Source organism: Ailuropoda melanoleuca, chromosome 5 (genome assembly GCF_002007445.2).
Source record: "Ailuropoda melanoleuca isolate Jingjing chromosome 5, ASM200744v2, whole genome shotgun sequence".
Taxonomy (NCBI): Eukaryota; Metazoa; Chordata; class Mammalia; order Carnivora; family Ursidae; genus Ailuropoda; species Ailuropoda melanoleuca.
Genome location: NC_048222.1, coordinates 80,268,925 through 80,294,087, shown reverse-complemented (window position 1 = coordinate 80,294,087; position 25,163 = coordinate 80,268,925). Strand labels below are relative to the sequence as shown.

Sequence of the window (25,163 nt, the reverse complement as noted above, 5' to 3'; positions counted from 1 at the left end):
GTTGAGACATATGCTTGATGACTCCATAATGGCCCATTTCAAAGGTGTTGGACTAGTAAATGCAGCTGTGTGAAAGTTTACATCAGTACAAGGATACTTTCTCACTTGGGAAAGTCATCACTGAACAAAAGTAGTATATCCTGGGTAACATAGGCTTTTTTTTTTTTTTAAGAAAAGATGAAGTTAAAATATCTTGAGATTTTTTTAGTGGAAGATAACAAACATATACAAAAGTGGTGAAAAAAGTGTTACTGATCCCCACCCACCCTCCCTCAACATCAACTCATGGTCTTATTTCATTCATCTGCCCAAGCCTCTCTGTGCTGTCCCCTTCCCGTGGGTGATTTTGAAGCTATTCCAGACATTGTATTTCTTCTGTAATAGTTTAGTATGCAACTGTAAAAGAAGAGTATTTTAAAAACCCATTATATCGTAAACAGAAATGAATACTCCTTAATATGACATACCCAGTCAGTTTCCTTCATTGTCTCGTTTGCTGTGCCCCTGAATCTATCCTAATCTTCAAGTGTGGGTTCTTGTGCTTGCTTCCTCTGTCTCATTCTTTCTCTCTTACCCTACGGTTTATTTATTGTAGAAGCTGGGTTGTTGTCTTGTATTTTCTCATAATCTGGATTTTGCTGATTGGTATGATTTAATGTGTTAAGATGTATTTGCTGTAAATTGGTGGTTAGATATGAAGGTGATATAAGGGAAAGGGGGTAGCAAGGACATTTTATAGGTGTGTTCTTCCATCGGAAGGCACATTATGTCTGGTGTTCTTTGGGGGATGTTAGCAATTATTGATGATTATACCTAAATATTTCATGAGGAGTGAGAAAAGAATGATACTACAATCCTATCACCCCTCATTTATTAGCTAGAATTCTTTTCTAGAAAGAACTGTCCTATTACATCAAGTATTTTGCTCCTTGGAGATCAGTTTTGTATAGGAAAGGCAGGGTAAATGCTCCATTCTTTTCTCCTTTAAAAAAAACGGTCATTTTCAAAATAATTAATTGGTTTTCCTACTAATATACAAAAGTGACCAGTGAGGTTTTATTATGTTTTTAGTCCAAATATCATTATGAACTCTTTGATGTAAGCATATTTGATGTGTTTTGATCCATGTATTTATTACCTATAGTGAAGCTCACATGATCCCATATCTGGCCTATGGGCTCCTCTCTGGAGTCCTTTTGACATAACCCTAACTGTCATGGACTTTGCTAGCTTTCTCGCTTTCTGGTATGAGCAATATTCTAGTCCCATCCTGGACATTTCCTATCCCAGACCTGGAATCAGCCATTTTTCCAAGGAACCCGCTTCCTTTCAGTGGGAAGTGGTTTTTAGAGACCATATTCTAAGCGTGTGATAGTCTTTTGTGTAAAAGGAGGAAGACAGACTATATGACACTAAACAAAATATTGGTGGAGAAAATGAAATCAGTCTGGGACACTTAACAATAATAGGTGATAAGTATCACCAGCTTATAAAAGCAGTCTGATTTTATTTTCCTATGATGAAAATAAGTATGCATGTATTAACATTATTGATATTTTCAATTACATTAAATTAAATTAGTATATTTTAAAACCCCAAACAGCATGTCTTCTGACATTCCTGGGCTTTATATTGAGCAGTGGCAAGTCAAAGTCTATGGTATTCTGACACCTTGTGGTGATTTTGATTTCTGTATGCAGAAACTTAAAATAACAAAAAACAAACAAAAATTATGTTCTGGATATCAGGGTATTACTCATTCCTGATATTCTTCATTCCTGGCAGTCTTATTCCTGATAAGTTGCCTGGAGGATATAGGTCAGCATATGAAATCTTAAAATTTATTTCAACCTTAAAATTGAGATTGATTTCTAAGAAAAAATATTGGCTTTCCGATGGAATTGAATCACAAAGAAGGATGTTTCCAACATCTGTCCACTCAATGCTTGGATGTGTTTTCATTCATTTCATTCCATTGGTATGGTCAGTCCTCATGCCAGTATCATTGAGTAGCTATCCTGTTTCACATAGGAGAAATCTCAGCCTAAGAAAACTGCGAATTTAATCTGCTCAAAAACAGAAGCTAATGTGTGGCAGAGAGTTTTATTTAGATCTATGTTCTACAAAAATCTTGTAATCTTCTCAAATTTCACATTGTCTCACCTTAAAGAGTATAATAACAAATTTTAAACACTTAATGAAAAAGTGATGGTTTTTAAAATGAACAAAAAATTAATTGCCGAACACTGATTGCTCTGTTGGGTTTGGACAAATAAAATGCATTAGTCAATCTGTCTTTTTGTAGCCTTTTGGGGAATTGCTATCTAAATGTTTCAAACTCTTGTTCCCATTGTTGGGGAAAATGAATAAAAATAGGATTCTCAACGTTGCTCACCCATTATGTACCTGGTATAGAAGAAAATAGTCATCTGCTTTGCCTGATATTCTGTGTTATTATTAATGCTTCCTGAAATGTTAAGACGATTTATTTGTGGTTGCTGAACTATATCAACTTTGGTCACATATTCAAGTTTGTTTTCGTGAAATTTATTTACTGGAGTCACAGCGCCATCATGCAATGTGTAGGAAGTGACCAGGTGAAGAACATAATAAATGATCAATGCTCAGTCATATGAAAGTCAGCCCGGATTCAATTATAAAATCAGAATTTAGTTTTGCTTAATTAATTTTAGAATTTAGTTTCTTTCATAGTTGGAGGAGTTTTAGAATGTCACAACTTATCACAAAAATTGCAGCTTAAAAATCAACCTAGCACTGCCTGCCAAAAGAAATATTTAGAATTTTTGACTGCATTAAAATCCACTATGGGCATTTATTCCTGGCACATTTGAGTCTGATTAGATATGTATTTCCAATTGCATGTTGTTATCACAACACCTTACACTCCTGCAGTCCAGGGCACATTTCCTTTGATTCATTTCCCCTAAATCTGCATGGAGAAGTCACTCAGTAAGAATTGGTACAGAGATGGGCGACATTCACCGTCTTTAATCTCTTCCCTTAATCCCTTCAGATCTTCAAAGTATACATTCCTGATGCCTTTAAAATTTTCCGAAAAATCATCTAGCAGCATATAACTTTCTACTCAAGAATCTTGTTCTTTTTTATCCTTCAAAATATCAAATAAACGTTTTTAGTTCTACTGAATATTCCTTATTGACACATATGCTGATTTCATTCTTCATTCATCATTCTTAATAATCTTATATTCTTGGGACATATCCACAGTTAGCCAAATTCATTATCATTGAATGGTGTTGATGGTTGAGAACTTTTCCTTTTCTGAGTTAGTTAAATTATTATTATAATATGATGATGATGTTATAAGAAACTAGAATTGGCCTGTAAATGTTTGAAAACATCCAAGTTTATAGTCAAGGTCGTTGTTACCCCATGTCAACCTCTCACTAAATATGGCAGTTGTTGTCACCATTTCACAGATGAAGAAATAAATCCCAGACTGAAGGGGATTTGGTCAACAAAACCCAGTAGTGACACAGTCAAGACTCAGACCCATATCTGATTCAAGATACTTGTTGCACCTTTTCTGAATTAAAATCAGAGCCTTCCTTTTCCTTCAGGTTAAAATACTCCAAGCCACTGGGTTGCCACAGCATCTGTCCCACTTTGTGTTCTGCAAATACAACTTCTGGGACCAACAGGAGCCGGTAATTGTTGCACCTGAAGTGGATACCTCCTCCTCTTCTCCTGTCAGCAAGGAGCCTCAGTGCATGGTTGTCTTTGATCACTGCAATGTAAGTTTGTTTTCCAGACTTGGTCAACATCTGATTACTTAGGTAAAAACAAAACTGCAGAATGAGCATTATTTTGTTGAATAATTTGGTATCAATACATATCTCGAATCAGAGTTTCTTAGAGTGTGGTTGGAGTCAGAAACCGAAATGTCATCAATACACCATACACCTAAAATGAGCACAGCGCTATGTGTCAGTTGTATTTCAGTAAAGCTGGGGGGAGACTCTGAAGTGTCAGTGCCTTTAACTCCTCCTCCACAATCAAAATTTCCTTTTCTGTGAATATATGTACAGCTGACCTTTGCACAATACAGGTTGTAAATTTATTTTCTCTTCCTTTTGGTTTTCTTCTTCTTTTTTCTTTTAATAATATTTTACTTACTTTTTAATTCATTAATTTTGAGGGGAAAGGGCAGAGGGAGAGGGAGAGAGAATCAAGCAGGCTTCTTGCAGAGTGTGGAGCCTGACATGGGCTCAGTCTCATGACCCTGAGATCATGACTTGAGCCAAAATCAAGGGTTGGATGCTTAACCTACTGAGCCACCTAGGCACCCCCCCCCCGCCTTTTTTTTTTTTTTTTTTTTTTTAAGATTTTATTTATTTATTTGACAGAGAGAGACAACCAGCGAGAGAGGGAGCTCAAGCAGGGGGAGTGGGAGAGGAAGAAGCAGGCTCCCAGCAGAGCAGGGAGCCCGATGTGGCAGATGCTTAATGACCGAGCCATCCAGGCACCCCCTCCTTTTGGTTTTCTTAATAACATTTTCTTTTCCTTAGCTTACTTTATTGTAAGAATACATTATATAATATACATAACATACAAAATATGTGTTAATCAACTATTTATGTTACCGGGAAGGCTTTCTAGTCTACAGTAGGCTATTGGTAATTAAGTTTTTGGGGAGTCAAAAGTAATATGTGGATTTTTGACTGCATGGGGGTTTGGTGCCTGTTATCCCTGCATTGTTCAAGGGTCAACTATATATACCCTTCTTAAAGGAACCCATGTTTTATATTAGATACTGGAGAAATTGTAATCTAAAAAGTTTAAGAAACTGGTGTTTTAGAGAAAGTGAAATAGAAAAGAAACAAGAATGAACTTTATTGAACACCTAATGCTCTGCTAAGCACTTTATATTATTCTTTCATGTGATCGTTATCACAGTTGTATTTGATGATAGTATATTTTTGTTTCAGCAGAAGCAGCCACTTCAGAGGTCAATTTACCTATGGCTAGTAATTAGAAGAGCCAGGATAGTCAGACTCTAGTTTCTTTCTTTTTTCCTTTTTTTTTTTTTTTTTTTTTACTGTACCACAGTTAATCCATCTCATTTTTTTCAAGGGAAGGGTCTCTTTCTAATCTATTTAAAACATAGAAATACCTTTAGTGTTTTAAAGATGGAGAGATAGTGTGGATTCTGTGACTTTTTACAATAAACTGTTTTAGAGTTTAATAATTACTGTAAAATGCTGTCATATATATTTGTAAAGATGGACAGATTGGGAGAATTTTTAAAAATCAGGTGATTTTTTTGCACTGATGATCATTATTTATTTCCTCACTCTCCTATTATTAGAGATAATTAGCTTCCTAAAAGCTAGGAAAAATTGTTATTCTAACATACTACTACCTTACTGCATCTAATAACTTTTATATCAAGACATTGTAGATCATTGTTGGAATTCTTAATATAATTATTAAAAATAATAATTATATTAAAAATAGCGTCCCAAATATTGCTAACAAAATAGAATACAATGCTGGTCTTTCACAATTGATTTTCAAGGTGAGAAGTATTTTTTAAAAAATGAGATTTATAGTTACATTTAAAGTCAAGAACCTTAGACCATCTGAGCATTCCTTATGCATGTTAGATGACAGTTCTGTTCAATAACTAAAACATTTTTTTTTCATTTCTCTTATCCATGAAGTAGGTAATACTGGTGGGTATAAGTAATCATACGGTTACCAGGAAGTACTTCCTCTTCTGTAATTTTTTTCTTTCAGGAGTTTTCTGTTAACATTACCGAAGACTTCATTGAGCATCTTTCAGAAGGGGCATTGGCAATTGAAGTATATGGCCATAAAATGAACGATCCTCGGAAAAACCCAGCCCTGTGGGATTTGGGGATTATCCAAGCAAAAACACGTAGTCTTCGGGACAGGTGAATTTTAGATATCCATCTGATTCCATTTTTAATATTAAAGAATTGCTAGAGATAAATACTGCCATTTGTAAAGTTAGCCCTTTCCTGAGCATTACCAGTATTCTAGGGATAGATGCTATTGTTTTCAGTGTATTTATAGCACACTTAAACTTCCTTACAGGAGTGAACTTTGAAGAGTGATGGAAGAGACGTTAAATGTGTAGTTAGTTAAGAATAAAGAGTGAATGAATTTTTGGAGAATAGTTGCTTATCGTTCTGAATTACTTCGAATTAAGCAACTGTAGGGAGAGTGGATCAAGATATACTCTAGAATTCAGGTTTTACTTATTTTTTCTCTAATGCAAAGTTCTTTTGAAATGCCATCAGTCACGGAAGGAGGCAGGCTTATTTGTACCAGGATTTTAAAAAGAGTTAAAAGGGAATGACTGAAAGATCATGTATTCACGCTTTCCATCTTATTATAGAAGAGAACCAGGTTTTCTTTTTTCTTGTTTTACTTTTAGAATGTTTTAGCAAATCCTTAATTAGAATTAAGTTTTTTTCTTGATTCTGTTATTAATCTGAGCAAAGAGTCTTGTCAAGTTACTTAATCAAGCATATATATCATTACCTTTATCTGTGTCAAGATAATCACTGTACTTGCTTCTGGACCTCTGATTACCATATTTAGATTTTTGAATAACCATTTTGAAGTAGATTTGTAATTATACCTTTTTGAATGAAATGAAGAAACCATTTCTAGTTCTGATGTTAAATTTGTTTAATTTTGGTTTAATTATATTTGCTAGTATATATTTATATATTACTCACTGAACTACAGGTCATTCTACTGAATTATTCTGTTTGGAGGTCATTATCATTGTTAGTTTTCATGTGAAGGATCCTAAGCTGCCTGTATTGAAATAGAAAGTGTATGATTTTCCAAGAACTTCAACTATTTTCTAGATGGAGTGAAGTTACCAGAAAAGTGGAATTCTGGGTCCAAATCTTGGAACAGAATGAGAATGGCGAATACTGCCCTGTAGAAGTAATTTCTGCAAAGGATGTGCCAACAGGAGGAATCTTTCAACTCCGGCAGGTAACAAAATTGTGAAAGTTATCATTCTGGATGTTAACATTAAATTATTTGGCACCATAAAGCTTAATATTGATTCCTATTAGCAGAAATGTCAGATCAGTGATAATGAAATCTAGACTGGCCAAGTCCATTTTTTGTATTAAAATTGTCTCCTATTTCATGTCTATTTTCTTTCATTTAAAAAAATATTGTTAATTATGATATTTTAAAACCAGCTTCTCTTAGGTTTAAGTAAGCAAGAAGATAAGCTTTAAATAATGACTTAGAATTGAATTGCAGGAAACAATAGAAACATATCACGCAGCATTTGAATATTTCTAAAGACAAGGAGAAGCAGTGTGACATGGCAGAAAGAACAAGCACTTCACAGTCTAAAGCAAGCTAGGGTTCAGTTCTGGTCTCCCATGGCCTAGCCCTAAATCTGTGAGCAAGTTTAGTAACCTCGCAGAACTTTTCCTTAGGTATAAAGTGGAGGTGTGATTACACCAAGTTTGTAGGGCTGGTGTGAGGTTTAGAGATACTGTATATGAAGCACAGTGCTTGGTACTTGGGAGGTAAAAGGGTTCTTTTCCTCCGGGCACCAGCCAATTCCTTGATTCTCTGCAGGCACCAACCGGGTGTCCCACAACGCAATTCGGTTTCAACCCTAACCACCCGAAGTTAGTGTCAGACGCCAGAGGTTTAAGGGCTCAAACTTAAGCACAATATGGCCTTGATTTCAGATGCCAGTTGCGAGTATTGGGTCCTCAGTTCTATCCAACTTAGCTACAAAGTCAGGGGTTTGCCCAGCTCTCCTCCCCTCTACTTACTGTTTCCAGTCTTTTTAAATAAAGAATATGACTCAGAAATAGCCCAGTGGAGGAGATGCATGGGACCAAGTATGGGAGGAGGGCTAAGGAGCTTCTGTGTCCTCTCTGGGTGTGCCACCCTCCCACCACCTTGATTTGTCCCCAACCAGGAAGCTCACTGTACCTCACTGTTTGTAGGCTCTTAATGGATGTTCATTATGTAGGATAACTGATGAAAGCTTTGGCCGTGGGTGATTAACTCCATCTCCATCCCTTCTCTGCTCTGTACAGAAATCTTACGGTAGGGCTGACAGTTCCAAACTTTTAATCAAGGCTTGTTTTTTTGTTTTTTTGGGGGGTCTTTTTGGCTACTAGCCCCCTTCTTGAAGCTATCTGGGGGCCTACCAACAATCGCCAGATTTAAAGTTGCGTCATTAGAAGATGCACCTATAATCATTATGACTCAGGAAGTTCTGAGAGTTTTAGGAGCTCTCTGCCAGGACCTGAGGACAAAGACCAAATATCTACAGGAGGTGTTAAATAAATGCAACTGAGTAGATACGAACGCCTGCCAGAAATCAATACAGCAGAGAAATAGGTGGGAATTGTCACTTAACCCTGGGCGGATTGTCACTATAAAGTGTCTATGCTGCCAGCTAAAGAGAAAATACCTTAACAGAATTTACACAGAACATTTGGAAATACCCTTTTTTTTTTGGCTATACTTTACATTAATTCAACATTTAGTAGAAAATCGTATCCCGTGATAGTTTCTGTACTTTAGAACAATGGTAAAATATTAGAATAGCTATTGAAAATGAATGTTGAAATCATTCACAGCAGAATATGAGAAAAAGTTAAAGGAAAAAGAAAGTTTGCTTACATATTTAAGTTTCTGAATGTTTTAGAAGGGGGAAGGTGATAAGCACTTGTTCTCTGACCCCGGCAAATGAATTTTAGCAAATTCATTCATATATGGGCAAAGAACTAAAAGGAAAAAGAAATTAGTTTAAACTATAGCATAGATATATACATAAAATTAGGATTCTTAAGGGTGTGAAGAACATCTTTTTCTGAACATCTGTTAAAGCTATATATATATCTTCTTTGGAAGCCTCTGAATTCATTGCCTGGAAGGCAAGACCAGTTAATTTTCTGTGGCTTAGTATAAATAGAATATATAAGTATTTGTCTTATTTCTGACAGCCTTTACTAAAAGTGTTCAAAGATGAGTTGAGTTCATCAGGAAAGGTTTTTTTTTGAAGGGTGTGGGTCTTGACCTCGATGCTGAACCGATAGTGCAAAGGCTTTTTTTTCATACATAAGCAGCAAGAATAAAGATGCAGTGGTTGGGATTAGGTAAGTCTGGGGAGAACGTAACATGTAGGAAGACCAGGAAAGCAGTAACAGAGGAGGTGATAGGAGCGTGTGTGGCTCGTTCATAGAGGGACTTGGATGGTAGGCTCAATTGAATTAAAATCTTTCAAGACTAGAACTGCTGTTCTTGAACAGAAAAACGGCAGAGGAGGACTGATTAGGTTCACCATATAAAAGTGCTGGTTTTGTAGTTAAAAAATGCTCAAATATTAGCAGTTACAGGAAGTTCAATCTGTGAGTCCAAGGATACTGTTTAAAGCTTTTCTGTGGGGCAGCAGGCCGTTCTGGATCTTTCCCACCTTTTCTTCCCTGTGCTGACCTTAAACCCTCCCCCCACGGTGCCTCTGCCTCACCCTCCTCCCAAGTGTGGGCGCACGGGCGTGGAGTAGGTTACTTTCTGTTTCAGGCAAAGTAAACAAACAAAATGTAGCTAACTGAAATGGACTAAACTATTTTAGACAATTAAAATGTTTTCTGAGGTACTCTTTCCACAAGATATCTGATGCATAGTCCTTGGAAAATATTAAATCAAAAGACATCTGTAACCCATCTCTTCAAATCTAGCCTTCTGATTAATCATTGTCTAAATTGATTTCCCTGATAACAGGGAGCTCTTGGGAATTAAAATCTGATGGAAGAGGGGAAGAGTAACTGACTTGAAATTGTACATTCAGATTCCATTGTTCAAATTCTGTTTTACATCCTTGAAACTTACAAACCGACTTTGAAGTCAGTAATTTGGGAATATGGGGAATCTTCTTTTAAAATCCTGCTTCATTGTAAACGTACCAGGTCACATTGTATTTATTATGAAAATGTACGTGCTCAATTCTTCATTTTGCAGCATGGTTTTAAATTATTTGGGATTAGAACAGTGAATCCAGGATAGTGGTCATCATTCTTATTTCTGACTCTGCTTATTTTTGAAAGTAGATCTTCCGGTATATATATATTGGGTTTGATAATCTTTTTTTTTTTTTTTTTTTTAAAGTCTGGTTAACATCATACCATACTTTTTTTTTTTCTTTTTTGAGAGACTGAGAAAGAGAGAACGGGGAGGGCCAGAGGGAGAGGGAAAGCGAGAATCTTAAGCAGGCTCCACACCCAGTATGGATCCCCATGAAGGACTCGATCTCATGACCCAGAGATCATGAGATCGAGAGTTGGATGCTTAATGGACTGAGCCACCAGGTGCCCCAACCATATTCGTGGTAACTTAATATATCATGTATGTTTTAATGACTAATGTTTTATTATATACACTACAGTTTGAACAGTTGTTAATATTACATATATATTTGTGTCTAGTTTTTTGTTATTCTTAACATTACTTTAAGATTCCTTATACAATATATGATTATTTACGGAGAACAGATTCCTAGAAAGTTGAATTGCTGGGTCAAGGGATACTTACATTTTTAAGGCAGATTGCCTTGCAGGACGCTTTACAACAGTTCATATTCTCACCAACGATGTATGTAATTGCCTGACTGATAAACTCTCGGCAGTCAGAAATTGCCTTCTTAAAAGATAATCGCTAGTTTAGTAAGTGAAAATAAAGGTGTACTGTGCTTATTTTAATTTGTATTTATTTGATTATAAGTGAGTTGAACAGTTTATATTATCCCTTGCTTTTTTGCATTTCCTTTGTTAGAATGTTTTCTCTTAATGTTTCTTTTTATTGAAGAAATATGCAAGCCATATATATTCTGTGTCTTTCTACTTGCTGAAAAGGTAAATTATTTTTCCTGATTAGTTTTTCAATTTGTAGTTTACTACTTTTAAGTTACGGTGAGACAATGTCTCCAAAGTTAAATGCTTTCTCAACATTAGCCTGTAGGGGTCTCTCTGCACCAAATTTTCAGAAATTAAACTGATTTTAAGAAAAATTGTCTGTGCTACAGGGACAGTCCCGGCGAGTCCAAGTGGAGGTGAAGTCTGTGCAGGAATCTGGGACTTTACCACTGATGGAAGAATGTATATTGTCTGTTGGCATTGGATGTGTAAAAGTTAGAACGCTCAGATCCCCCAAGACTCATGAGACCTTTCATGTAAGTTTCTGTGCCAGTTATGTTCTTGTTGAAAGACCCAACAAGATAAGAGAGTCTTTTGGAACCTGCCAGAAAACTGCCTTCCATGAACAATTCTTTCAGTTTTTCCTTCGATGTCTTCTTTTTTTCTTTTTTTTTTTTTTTACTGTATTGCATTTCAATGAGGAATCACTGCACCTGCACCAGACTGTTGGTTTTGCCCTGATACATGGCGAAGTGAGGGTTAAGACGTGGCAGTCTCTAGAAATTCCTCAGTTGCCTACTAGTGATTAACTTCCCCCATCACCCACACCCTCGGCAGAAACCCCCTACTGGCTTGTAAAGACTATTTGCCAGCAGGTGTTTGATTTCTCCTGGGGAGTGGGACTATAAACCCAGCAGGGAAAGTATTGTACTGGTTCCTGAAAAGGTCAAATGAGTGTTCTTCACTTTCCTATGAGAAGCTTAAGGTTTAACTCCAACTTCCTGAAAACTGTAAAACTGAGAGTGAGTGTAGGTGGGAGATGAAATAGAATATTCAATTAAATTAGAAAGTATAAAGCATGGGAAAAGAGTCTGGTTGTTGAGCATAGCCTGATTCTTGGAAAAATGATTGTTTTAGGTATGAGTAATATATCTTTTCTTTTAGGAGGAGGAGGAGGACATGGACAGCTACCAGGTATGGAAGCATCTGTTGGCCTCATCAGATGAGCTTGATTCCAGTGGTGAATCACACATTCCTGAGTCTTGTCATACTGTTATTTAATAACTACACAATTAATTTTTAATCAAATACTGCTTTTTCTTAAATTAAAACAGAGTTTCGTAGACTTCAGTGTAGGAAATCATTTGTGACTGTTATCTGTACAGATCCATTTCTCCAGATCCTTTTCCTTGCCCTCTTTCTCTCCTTGAGAGGTCACCCACCCTTTTCCCTGTAAGAGCTGTGTCATACTGAGCCTCAGTCAAGCCACGCTGCTTAGGTATTTTCTGTCTTCTAAACCAGGTCTCCCTTCCCCACTTCCAAGAGTTACACAGGTTTGGCTTTGCCTGCCTCCCCTCTTCCTAATCTCCTGCAAGATTTTGTTTATGTCTGTCAAGTTCTATCTTGTTAGTCTTGCTAGTCATTGTTTAGGACTGTCAGAGCTCTTTGGATCCTGATTATGTCATCCAGTGTAGTCACTCTCCTGGTTTTGCATCATTCTAATTTGATAAAAATGTCTGCCTTCCTATAAGTGACTGATAAAAATATTGGATCAGATAGGGTTAAATACAGAGTCCTATGGCACAACAATAGAGACTTCTTTTAGGCTGACATTATTCCATTAATCACTGTTCTTTGGATGTGATATTTCAGTCATTTATGATTTCATTCAAGTAGATTCATTGCACATTTCTCCATCTTGTCTACAAGAATGTCATGAGCTATTTGGTTAAGTGCCTTAGTGAAATCCAGATACACACTGTATCCTCAGCATTCCACTCATCTACCCAGTCTTGTTAACTTTATTATGAAAGGAAATGAGGCAAGATTGGTATACAGTCAGGTGTTGACTGGTAGAGTTCTTAGTCTGTTGATAACGCCCCCTCTCCTCTCCAAAAATCCCCCCACAGGAAACAAGGGAGAGAGGCATTTACATGTTGTTTGTGGAGACTAGTGAAACATATTGAAGGCTGAAACAAGTTAAGAAATTTGAGGAATTCTTATGATGGTTCCCAGGGAAATAGAATTGAAGATTATTGAGTAGTATTTGTGATTTTTTAAAGGTTACTTATTATTATTATTATTGTATTGGTAATATGTACATTCAGTGTAGGGCTCGAACTCATGACCCCAGGAGCAGGAATCACATGCTCTTCTGACAGCTGGTCAGGTGCCCAAGTATTTATGATTTTTATCTAGTAGAGGGACATCGTAGATATTAGTTCCTTGGAGTTCTTCCCCTTGAACCAATAGAAATAGAACTGGTTCTAAATATTAGAGAATGCCCTTTCAGAAGCTGTCTTGTTCCAGAACAGCAGTGCTTTGATTTCTGGAACTTTCTGTTCTGAATAATGATTGGAGTCAACTAGTAGTGGTAATAAAGAGATTGATGTATAATACTTTATATTTTTGAAGCCTTAGAGTAAGGTAGATGGAGCATTGGTTTCAAATGTCTTGACGTTTTATTTGCCATAATTTCCCTTGTTTTCTTCCAGGATCGGGATTTAGAGAGACTGCGTAGAAAATGGCTAAATGCATTAACAAAACGCCAGGAGTACTTAGATCAACAACTGCAGAAGCTTGTCAGTAAACATGGTAGGAAAAGCTAGTTGAATATTTCCTTTCCCCCCAATCTGTGGGTAATTCATTTCCATTTGCAGCCATATAGATTAGAAGTAGATGAATACATCAGTAATGGGGATGGCAAGAGCATAGGAATGTTACTTATTTGTGTCATATCCTTTCAGAGTAACATTTATTTAACTATAATGATATCTTTCTATAGGTCTCCCCCATCCCCAACAAAGAGAGAAAATACAGTATGTAAACATTGCCCTTCAAAAATAAATTAAGGAGTGTGCTAACGTTCTTGATTTCTTCTCTGAAAGCAGTTGAATCCTCTAACTCTGGGAGAAATTGTTCATGTGCTGGTCCATGTTGGCCTTCCATGAACCAAAGATGGCCTTTCTGTAAGAGTACACCAACATCTTTAGCTTACAGTTCATTTTTTACTGTGATTTTTTTTTTATCACTATTTAAGGAAGTAGTAAGTTTTCGGTGAACCCTTATCAACCAGTACCTGAAATACAGGCAAATCGTATTGATTTGCAGGACAAAAGTGTAAATCAAGTGAGAAATTTGTATTTGATCCTCATTCCTGCTATTCTAGATAAAACAGAGGATGATGCCGACCGTGAAGCTCAACTTCTAGAGATGAGGCTGACTCTGACCGAGGAGCGGAATGCAGTCATGGTCCCCTCCGCTGGCAGCGGCATTCCAGGGGCCCCGGCAGAATGGTAGGAATGCTGCCACGTGTCTTCGGATGTTCCAGATGCTCACTGAGCCGCCTGCTCTCTGTATGAATTCTGCCTCTGTTCCAATTAATAGAAGACTCATCATAGCATAGTGGAAAAAAGTTTGAATTAGAGGAAGTGTTAAATTATTTTCATGAGTCGGAATAACTATGGCCTAAAACTGTGTTTTATTAAATAATATTGTTATTGGCCCAAATAATTAAGATTTCTGAGAATCTAAATCAATATTTAATACCACTGCACTTAGCATTAAGAAAAAAAAGTTAATATGTTAATTACTTGGGTCATTCCCTTAAAAGACCATTCGGTCATAATAAAATTGCAGCTCCAGGAGTTTTTGGTTTTGGTGCTGGCTTAAACTGCACTGTCAGCAAATATTCTGTGCCACTTTATGGAAATTAAAAATAGTAAATTAAGCCATATGGGGCCCTTAAGTATATAATTTTTTAAGAAAAAGTAACTTTAAACAGAGCTTCAGTTATAAACAGGTAGATGTATTTTGTAAGACTGAATTCTAGTATCGGAACATATGATACTTGTAAACGAGAGCACCAATTAAAAGAAGCGGCAGTTACAGGTCAGTCTTTGGGGCATCTCTGATGTGAAATTATGACAAAAACACAACACGCACAGTTATTATTGGCTTGACCTGTAATACTTCTTACTGTGGGTTAACACTGTGTCTCGAAGTACATTCTGCTGAGAAAGTCTGCTTTATTTGAGATGCTATTTTTCATTATGTTTTAGGACCCCAGTTCCTGGGATGGAAACACACATTCCTGTTATATTCCTTGACTTAAATGGTAAGTTAGGAGGTGCTTTCTGAAGGCTTAACCTCTGACAAATTAGTGTCCGAGTCACACTTAGATTCTAACCAAGTTTGCAGCTAAGCAATTCTGTAAGCCTAAGGTTGGGGTCTATTTTATGTATGCTGAGGGACGCAGACACTTGACAAAGAATGAATTTTCTGTAAGAATAGTAGTTTGCTGCAGTAGCAGGTACGTTTCCTCCTGGCGTGTTCCCACGTTTCATTCTGTAAACCGTGACTGGTGTGTGTGTGTGTGTGCTTTGTTCTCCTCGTCGTGTTAGGATGAAGTAGCTGGTGTTTTCCTGCACTGGGAGTATTGTCTTCTTTAATTCTTAGGAAGAGACTTCTCTCTGGAAAGGACTAATGACTAGTGACGCTTATGTAGCATGCTTTCTTTTATCTGTGCTTTCTTAGCATTATCTAATAAATTTCTCACTTTTTCTGTAAGTTCTTAGGCCCTTCTTTCCTACATTGCTTATTTATGAGAAACTGCCCATATTTTCTGACTTTTTTCTCCTTCATGTAAAATAGTTTGAATGTGGCTACATTTTACTTTTACTCTGTCCAAGGAGGGAGAATAAAAATGAAAAAGTAGATTAAAGAGCTAAAAATAAGGTAAAAGTCAGCAGTTAAATTCCTAAAACATCTGCAGAAAAACCGGTATATTACAATTTAACTGTCCTAAACAGTCAAGCTGGATGTCCTCAGTGGTTTTCTTCCACCTGGCTGAAAGGGAGCTCTAATAAATGAGGTATTTAGCATCTTATACTGCTTAGCTTATTTAGACATACAGAAATTATTATATGGACACAGAGTTAGCAAATAATACTTTACTGTCTGTCCACCTAGAGGGTTTCAGTGTTTTGCCACAGCTCTCTATCCTATCTTATTGTTCTCTGGTGCCTTGGAGGCTGAGGCTTACTCAGGCCTATCCTTACGTTAGGTTCCTAGACAGGTGAGGTGCTCGTGCGTGCATGTGCACATGTGTAGGAGGGTAAGAGTGGAAGAGAATAAGCTTATAGATAGACCCGTTTGTACGGACATCCCAAGAAATGATCAAGAACTTGTGCAGCCTGATGCCCATTCTTGATCCACACAAGCCCACATACTAGGAAGATACTTTTGATGGCTACTCACAAGCTTAAGATGGATAGGGGGTTGGGAGGGCCAGACTTAGAACAAAATAACTAAAGGGCCAAGGGGCAACCCTCCAAGTTTCTGGCTCATGTAGCCAGTTGATTCTTTTGTTGAACTTAACTGTCAGATAATTGGAATCACTCTTGCTTCTCATTTCTTCAATGCACTAAAAGATAGGGAATTTGGGTTATAATCCTATCATTAACATTTATGGGCTGACCTTGAGTAACCTCTTGGGTATCTTGGCTTCATTTGCCTTCCATGTAAAATAAGGCATAAAGGTAGGAGATTGGATAAGATAATTTCTTGAGAGTCTATCCATCTCTAAGAACTGTGAACTGTTTAATGGTCCTCTCCCATGTCATGTAAGATTTTAGAGCCAAAAGCAAATGAAATTTGAGGCAGTAGAATTTTAATACTAAGCATATTGAAATTTAGCTGCTAGGGGTTATCCTTTAAAACGATCTCTGATTTAATGGAACTTCTTTGCTTTTAGCTGATGATTTCAGCTCCCAAGATAATCTTGATGACCCAGAAGCTGGTGGATGGGATGCTACCCTCACCGGGGAAGAAGAGGATGAGTTCTTTGAACTACAGATTGTAAAACAGCACGATGGAGAGGTAAACTAGGGAAAGTTGGATGAAAAGTAGTTTCTTTAATCTTTTCATGTGTCTTTTGAAACAGTCAGCAGTGTAATCATTTTGATGCTTACATTTCTCAAGAAATATAAATGAAAACCTTTCATTATGAGTTCCAGAAAGAGCAGAACCCCTTCCAGAAGGAGTGGATGGTTAGATTATGTCCACTGACCATTTTACTTCCCCTGCTGGTAAAGGATCTCCGTTTGTATTCATAGTTCAGGCCAGCAGTGGTCCCCTCTCTGGGGAAATGCTACTGAAGTACATATAGGTAAAATGACACAGTGTTTGGGATTTGCTTTGAAATTCTTTAGTAAAGACTTTTTAAGAAGAGAAAAAAAGAATAGATGAAGGCAGTATGGTAAAATCTTGATAATGTTTGAATCTGGGTGATGGGTGTATAGTGGGGGCTTTCTAGTTTTGAGTATATTGGAAAAATGAAGAAGTAGTTTAAGCAAGGAGAGCTGATGGGATGCTTTGAAGGGCACATCATCCCTTAGTGGTATTCCTAAGATACAAAAGTAGGGGAAAAGCCAGCACACCCAACTGTGATGCATTCTGTACAACAGTGGGCCTGTCAGTATCTTAAGTAACAAAGAAGGGCTGGGGAACCATTCCAGGTTAAAATAGACTAAAGGGACATGGCATCTAAATGCAGTTAGTGGTCCTGGATCAGAACAGTTGAAAGATTTGAATATGGACTATGTATTACGGAATAGTATCACATCAGTGTTAAATTTCCTGAATATTCTTGTCCTATGGTTAAGTCAGAGGATGTTCTTGCTGTTGGAAGGTACTTGCTAATGTATTTAGGCAGATAGAGTTACAGGTCTGTAACTTACTCTAAAGTGGTTCAGCAAACAATAATCCTGTGTGTGTATGAGTTGTGAGAAAGAGAATGGAAAAGTGGCAAAATATTAACAGCTGATGATTCTAGATGGAAGATAACACAGGAATTCATTGTTCTGAATTCACATCTCTCCTTTATGTTTGAGCATTTTTCAAAATAAAAACATTTAAAAACCAGCCAGCTGGGAACATTATCCTCTTACTTCCCAGACTAGAGCGATGGAGGCCACATCCTCCCATCCCGGAGTCTCTGAGGCCAGTTCTCGTAGATCTTCCATGCTGACCAGTACGTCCAACCTCAGCCAAGCCAAGCTATTTCCTTGTGAAGCTTTTTTGTGTTCAGGAGGAAAGGGAAAAGTATGTTCTTTCTGTCTCGGCAGGTGAGAGCAGAAGCCTCTTGGGACTCTGCCGTGCACAGCTGTCCCCAGCTCAGTAAAGGCACACCAGCGGATGAGCGCGTGTATCTGATCGTGCGGGTGACCGTCCAGCTCAGCCATCCGGCTGACATGCAGTTGGTGCTTCGGAAACGAATTTGTGTCCATGTTCATGGCCGGCAGGTGAGTCATTAATCCCAGTTGAAGAACTGACTTTAGGGCCGGAAATGATTGCTCTGGCCTCCCATTCACACAGCCCCTGTGAAGCATTGAGCTTTTCTCTTCAGCTCGACTGCTGCTGCCGTGTGACCGTGCCTGCTTCATTCCCGGCACCCGCTGGCCTGACTTCCTCCTAGACAGTATTCAGTTATTGCGATGAGTCTTTCTTGTTACGTAGTCGCAAATGAAAGCCATTCTTTTGGATGCCCCGGAGCCCCGTCAAAGCAAAGTTCTCAGTGTTTGTTTTTGACTTTCCATTTGGGTCGCACAAGATGTGACTGTTCTCTGCAGATTAGCTGTTGTTTGGACCCATCCTCCGCTTTGCACTTCTTTCTTTCCTCTCAGTCATCTCTGCTAATTCATGGGCTCATATATTTGGAAAGTGTACTCTGTCGAGCTTTTGTATAGCAAGATGAGTGAGAATTAGCCTGCGTCTTCAAACGGCTTGTGTCCATTGGGCATGTGTAGCTGGATAAACTGGTGATGCCTCTGTTGGGATAGTGCTGGGAAGCAGGTGCTCCCCAGGTGTGGGAAGACTGCAGGCGAAGCAATGAGAACTCACACCGAGCAAGTCCGAGAAGGTTTCAGAGTGGGGGGGAGGTAAGTACACCAGCCGCTCCTTCACAGACGGGGAGTCTGGCAGGCGACGGAGGAAGAAATGGTATGTTCCGTGCAGAGGTAGCGAGGAAGGACAGGCCAGGGCAGGCTCGGACCTCGAGCAGCAGTGTGTAACAGGCAGTGTGTGCCGCAGAGGCCGGGGCCCTGGCTGTCCACACAGTTGCAGCTGGATTATGAGGGACCTTGTGCCATATGACTGGGTTTAGTAGGAAACTTCTAGGGAAGAACATAAACTATTTCTGTCATTGGCTTTGCAAATATAGGATTTGGGAGGCTCATTCTAGGGATTCTTTTAACTGTCTGTGCTTACTTTTTTTTGAGGCCTTCTCAATTCACTGACTAAAACCAGGACAGATGAAAGAAATCTTTTCATTTAAAAGAGCACAGTCACAGCTGACAGAGTCCTAGATGTAATCTCCACCTCTAAAAATTAATCTTTAGTTCTAAATGTCACACTGATATCAATCTTTGAAATGAAGACTGGTGGTAATGCTGTTAAAATTGCAGCTCTTTAGCTTGGCAATCCAGCATCAGTAAAATCCAGGTCATCGGGTGAGCTGTAGACATACATGGTGTGTCTCCCGTTCACTCTCTCCTCCGGCTCTCTTTTCTCGGAAGTCTTCAAGGGATTGAAAAAGACGTGTTGCTCCTGAGGAGCATTTTGAAGCGTTCTTTGCCATTCCTGAGCTAGAGAGTCTGCTTGCCAGGCACTGAGACTGACCTGTACAGCCACCAGCCCCACAGAATCCGTAACAGAAAGGGTCCATCGTTTGGGGCGCCTGGGTGGCACAGCGGTTAAGCGCCTGCCTTCGGCTCAGGGCGTGAAAAAAAAAAAAAAAAAAAAAAAAAGAAAGGGTCCATCGTGCAGTCACCGAGCTTCTTCTGATGGGTTTTTTTTAATTTTTTTTTTGCGGGGGGGGGGCTTGGTTTCAATTCCTTTTTAATTTTTTTATTATAGCAACAAGAAGTTGCCACCTCTTTTTCCCTGGTTGAAATGATGTGATACTATCAAACTGATAATGATATAATAGTATTTTAGGACATGCCAGTTTCCCTCCCAATTTCAGAGACTTCAGTCCTAAAAATTGCTTCTTTATGGCAAGAACAGGGACTTCCTTATGATGCTAATATATGCACATCAGCTTCAGTAGTTCCATACAGAAAGAAAACAAAAGGTGAGGTAACAACAGCACCCGCACCTCCCCACTCCACCCGTTAAAAAAAAGGTGTAGTTGTTCCCAGACCAGTGGAATGGGCAGTGGCTCAGCATCATCGCAAGGCTCAAGTCAAGAGAGTGAAGGGCTGAAATCGGTGGTCTCTTTACATTCTAAGAGCTACATTCTTTTAAAAAACTAAGATCACTGAATAGGAAAGAAATTACTATTAAGTGGGTTTGTGAAAATAGGTACTTCTGAGACCAAACGGCTTGATTTTTCTATTTTCTTTGGAGGTTTTCACAGATTTCCTACTTCCCTTTTGCATGAGGGAAAAGGTTGGATGTTGGTTTACAATCCTCTCTTATCTTTATTCCCCAATTGTATTCTGCCCTCATCCCTGCTCTCTTCAGCCTCTTCAGGGTGTTTAGTCTTAGCATCTTCAAATGAGTCATCTATGCATTAATTCAACAGTTCCATTCTTAACTGTGCAAAGAGCACAGTCAGCATAAACAATGACCATGCACTCTGAAATCATTCTTCATAACGATCCTGCTTTGGTCAAGAATTTAATGCCTGAACTTGTCAATATTCATGCTGCAAAATGTCCATTGTACTGGAGGGAAAGAAAAAGTGTAAGAGTCACCAGTCCTCACTCACATCTTAGAAGGTCATTTTATTATGTCGAAGTCAACAGTCTGATTTCTGTTGCCTTTAGGTAGAGCTGAACCAGATGACTGGTGTCAGGTTTCCAGAGTTTTGGGTCTATATTCTTCATATGTTGGGTATAGGACCTGTCACGTGGCAGGAACCTAATCAATTGGTTTTTTGTGCTGCGGCAAAGTTGAAGAGCCTGTATTTAGTGATGTGGATTTCAGCTTGCTTATATTGGAAATATGCTGTTTCTTTTTGGTTAGAATGAATGCAGTACCCTTTGTGCTGTCTCTTTGTTAATGGAAACTCAATTTTTGAGGTAGGAAACTGTATCTTTCTGTTTTGTTTTTCTCCAGGGTTTTGCTCAAAGTCTCCTAAAAAAGATGTCACATCGAAGTTCTATTCCTGGCTGTGGAGTGACTTTTGAAATTGTCTCCAATATTCCAGAGGTGAAGGATCGTATGAAGTTTGAGTTTACTAAAAATAAACATGTAAAAAGAGCTAACTCCCCGAAAGTCACCTACCTAAGAAATATAGAGTCAGTGAAATTGTGTATTTGGGCAAATGCTGTAGATTTGTAGAGGAAATTTCCTAATCTTATTGTTACTCATAGTAAAATGTATTTGTGGCTTTAAAGGTTCTGGTTTTAGTATTTTGTTAAAGAAGAAGTTCCTTTTGAGAAGCAAATCAACACTCCTAGAAGACAACACTCCTTTTTACTCCTAGTAGCCATAAGGTAGCAATATTGTCACCCTCAAAGGGAGGCAACATAGCACAAAATAGAGATTCAGGCTTTCATTTTGGAATCACACAGATATTTTGTCACCTCTTTGTGAGGTGAACTTGGTAAGTTACTTGGAGCCTAAATTGTTGCATTTATTAAATTGGGTTAGTGATAGCTTCTGTACAGGGTTGTTTTTAGGGATTAAATGAGATGCTATATACAAGTCGTTGTGCACACGCTAAACAGTCGGTTGTAATTGCCATTATTATAGTTCCTATTATTATTTTCTTCTCCTTATTTTTCTTTCTGAACCGAGACAGTCAAATAAACACATGGAGTTTAAAATACACCCCTGATGAAAGCTTGCTGCGTGCTGTGGTTATATATATGCTTCCTGATATTTACTCCCAGCTGTATTCTCCTGCACCATGGCACAGCTGGTAATGGAGGCCTTCCTTACACGGCTAGGGGAAAGGGGTTCTAAGGAAAAGACCCTGGAGAAGAGAGAAGAGCAGTTCCTTCTGTGACACTCACTCTCTCAGATCGAGGAGTGAGTGAGGAGATGCAGATTGTACTTCCCTTGCGAGCGGAGAAGTGGGGACGTGCGCTGATAGCGAACACTCCCTGCTAACCATGCTGTCCACATCTGCATCATTCTCTTCATTTTTGAGGGCTGGACGTTGTTGATTCTGTTGAGTGTCTGAGCAGTAGGTGGACAAAATATATTTTAGTACAGAGATTTGGAAGACTGAAAAGATTACACAGTACTTCAGCTTTGTTTTAGATTTCTTGTACTGCAAGAAGCTTGTACTGGATCTTCAAAGTGTTAGACTTCCACAGTAAATATCAGCTGTTTAACTATTTAATTTGGAGCCCGCTGAACATTTAAAAACCAGGTCTGTTGCAGACTAGCTGCAAAATCTTGGGTCTGTAATAGATTACTCTTTGTCTACTTAGATGCTCAGCTAGAGACTTACTGTTTATTCTCTCTGTCTGAATGTTTTATGTGTCTTTCTGGCTGTTTCATATCTTAACTCTATAAATGGTTTGAATGCAGTTGAGAAACGGTGACCTCTGTAGTGAACTCCCATTTTTCCATTTCTCTCATCTTCCTTCCCCTCCTGTCTCATCCCTTCCTGATTGTAGATTCTTTCTCCTCTTTAAAAGTGCTTTTATTCTCTGGGTGATATGATTTTCAAAGGGAGGAAAGGTGGGGAGGGGATCAGCTGAGAGATAAGCATATAGCCTCCCATGATTGGGCTACCTGTTAATAATTAGCTGGACATCTAAGTTGGCGAGTGGCTTTTTTCACATTATCAAGCCCTGAAGACTTAAAACTTAACAATGAAAGGACTGCACTTAGTTTATTTTTTATTTCCTTGAGGAGCGAGGTTTATCATGCAAAATCCTTGAAAAGTTCTTTGTCTTCCCTCTTACAGTAGCTCTGAGAGCTTGGTGTCAGAAAGAACTGATGGTAGGCCAGAGAGCAGGTGATGGTTTCCCCTTTTTCTACTCCAGGACCCAGTCATTCCACCTCTGGGTGCTTACCCAAGAGAAGTGACTGTGTGTGTCCATAGACATGTGTACACGAACACTCATAGAAGCTTAATCCAGAGTAAATTAAAACTGCAAACAACCCAAACATCCATTAGGTGGATAGATAAGGAAGTTGTGGTATATCCATAGTGTGGAATATCACTTAGCTATACAAAGAAATTAAGTTCTTGAATGAATCTCAGAATCATTATGCTGTGTGAAAGAAGCTAGACACAAAAGAGTATGATTCCATTTATGTGAAATTCTAACACAGGTGAAACTAATCTGTGATGAAAGAGCTGACCCTGGCTTGGGAAAGGGTAGGGATTTACTATGAAGGCTGTAAGTGAACTTTCTGAGGTAATGGAAACGTTTTGTATCTTGATAGGGATGTGGGTAACATAAATGTATACATTTCTATAAAACTCAAGTTTCCCTTTCTTACAAAATCAGGATAATATCTATTCCCTTCAGACACCAAAAAGTATTCTGTGTTGAGAGGTAGGAGAAAGAAACAATCATCCTCATTTTATAGCTGCGGAAAGAGGAAGGCCACATAATTGGCAAAAAAGGCAAGATTAGAACTTAGGTCTCTTGACTCCTGGTAGAGTATTCCTTCCAAGTTCAAATCTTGCCTTTTTTGCCAATTATGTGGCCTTCCTCTTTTCTCATCTATAAAATGAGGATAATTGCTTCTTTTTAGGGTTATTAAAAGCCCAAATGAATCACTGTAGGAGGCAGAAGTTTTGTGAACTTAAGCCACCTCCCAAATTCTTCCATATTTTATCTGTTCTAAAGCTCATTTAAATTTTTTAAAATACTTTTGATGTTAGAATATGTCTTAATAATCGATATCTTAAAATTAATTGGCAGAGTTATTTTTTTCTCCTTAGTGGTATATAAAATAATGTGTTGGTTTTTTTTTTTTCTTAAAGTTGATGGCATTTTAAGATGCAGTGGCATATGGCTATATATTTTGTATTTTTTGACATTATTATAACAAATTCACAAGTAAATAAAGTATCAGATTTTCTCTGAGAAGAGTAATTTGTCATGAGCCAAGCTAGCTGGACATGATTAAATGCACTAACAATGGCCCTCCCTGACTTGTGAGTATCCCATTTATATGCATGGGCCTCCCACCAGAGGAGCAGGGATGGGCTCTGTGGGAAAGCACAGTGAGTGAGATTTTACCTAGATACTTTTCTTCTTGGTGGCTGCTACACCACCTCTGGCCTCTGTCACTCCAGAATTGAGGATTGAGACCAATTTCAGAAGCTGCCACATGTTGAATGTATAGTTCGTGGTTGGCTGCTGAGTGAAAGGGTTGAAAGCCGCCCTACTCTCTTTCCTACTCTCCTGTGTCTGCATCCTACCGGTGTTGTTTGGACCCCAGCTTCTCATTCCTGTCTCTTGCCCCTTGGTGATGTATTTCTGAAGTATTGTGGTGGTGGTTGTATTTCCAGCTATTTCCACCAAGTCCTTTCTAACCAATAACATTTTGGTTTGCAGTAGGAATACAGCAGGGGACGGTTTTACTGAGAATGTGCTGTGTTTCAGTGGCACTGTGTTTAACCTTGCAAGTTAATCTAACCGCCATTTATACCATGATTTCTGTGGGAAAATGCATTTTGAGTTCCAAAAGCTGGCGTTAAAATGGAATTTTGGAATACATCCCATTTGTTAGTTCAGTACTCTGTGTGTGTGTATTTATTTGTATAGATCAAGAAGCTTTTGTGTTTCCTTCTACAGAGTACTTAATTTTAATACACAACTTTCTGTTTTCCAGGATGCACAGGGAGTAGAGGAACGAGAAACATTAGCAAGAATGGCAGCTAATGTTGAAAACACGGCTTCTGCTGACTCAGAGGCTTATATAGAAAAATACCTCAGAAGTGTGCTGGCTGTGGAGAACCTTCTCACTTTAGATCGTCTCCGCCAGGTTAGCCAACAGAGCTGGTAGCAGTGGTGCTGACCCAGCCTCATTCTCTTTGCCTCTCTGCAATTCGCAGTGTTGTTACATCTAAACTTTTGAACCATCTGTTTAAGTGGAGCATATTAATTTAGATAAAACTTGTCAGTTAAGTCTGTGAACATATAAAAGCTTCACTTGGGAAGTTACTTTTACCAAGATGCTAAATGGTATCTAGTTGCCTTGAGGTAGCTGGAGAAAATTTTAACTCTTGCCGGCTAAAGAATTACTTTAAAAATTATTTGA

General features: G+C 38.3%; 1 protein-coding gene across 3 annotated transcripts in view; it reads left to right on the top strand.

Moving 5' to 3' along the window:
- KIF13B (kinesin family member 13B) overlaps positions 1-25,163 on the top strand; it is a 179,333-nt gene that overhangs the window by 104,937 nt on the left and 49,233 nt on the right. For all 3 annotated transcript variants that reach the window (XM_034661358.1, XM_034661357.1, XM_034661359.1), the window contains 12 exons: positions 3,603-3,776; positions 5,782-5,939; positions 6,888-7,020; positions 11,090-11,236; positions 11,865-11,894; positions 13,415-13,514; positions 14,089-14,215; positions 14,981-15,036; positions 16,675-16,799; positions 18,047-18,223; positions 21,042-21,134; positions 24,735-24,887. In XM_034661358.1, coding sequence (XP_034517249.1) covers positions 3,603-3,776; positions 5,782-5,939; positions 6,888-7,020; positions 11,090-11,236; positions 11,865-11,894; positions 13,415-13,514; positions 14,089-14,215; positions 14,981-15,036; positions 16,675-16,799; positions 18,047-18,223; positions 21,042-21,134; positions 24,735-24,887 — 1,473 coding nt within the window. The remainder of the gene's footprint in view (positions 1-3,602; positions 3,777-5,781; positions 5,940-6,887; positions 7,021-11,089; positions 11,237-11,864; positions 11,895-13,414; positions 13,515-14,088; positions 14,216-14,980; positions 15,037-16,674; positions 16,800-18,046; positions 18,224-21,041; positions 21,135-24,734; positions 24,888-25,163) is intronic.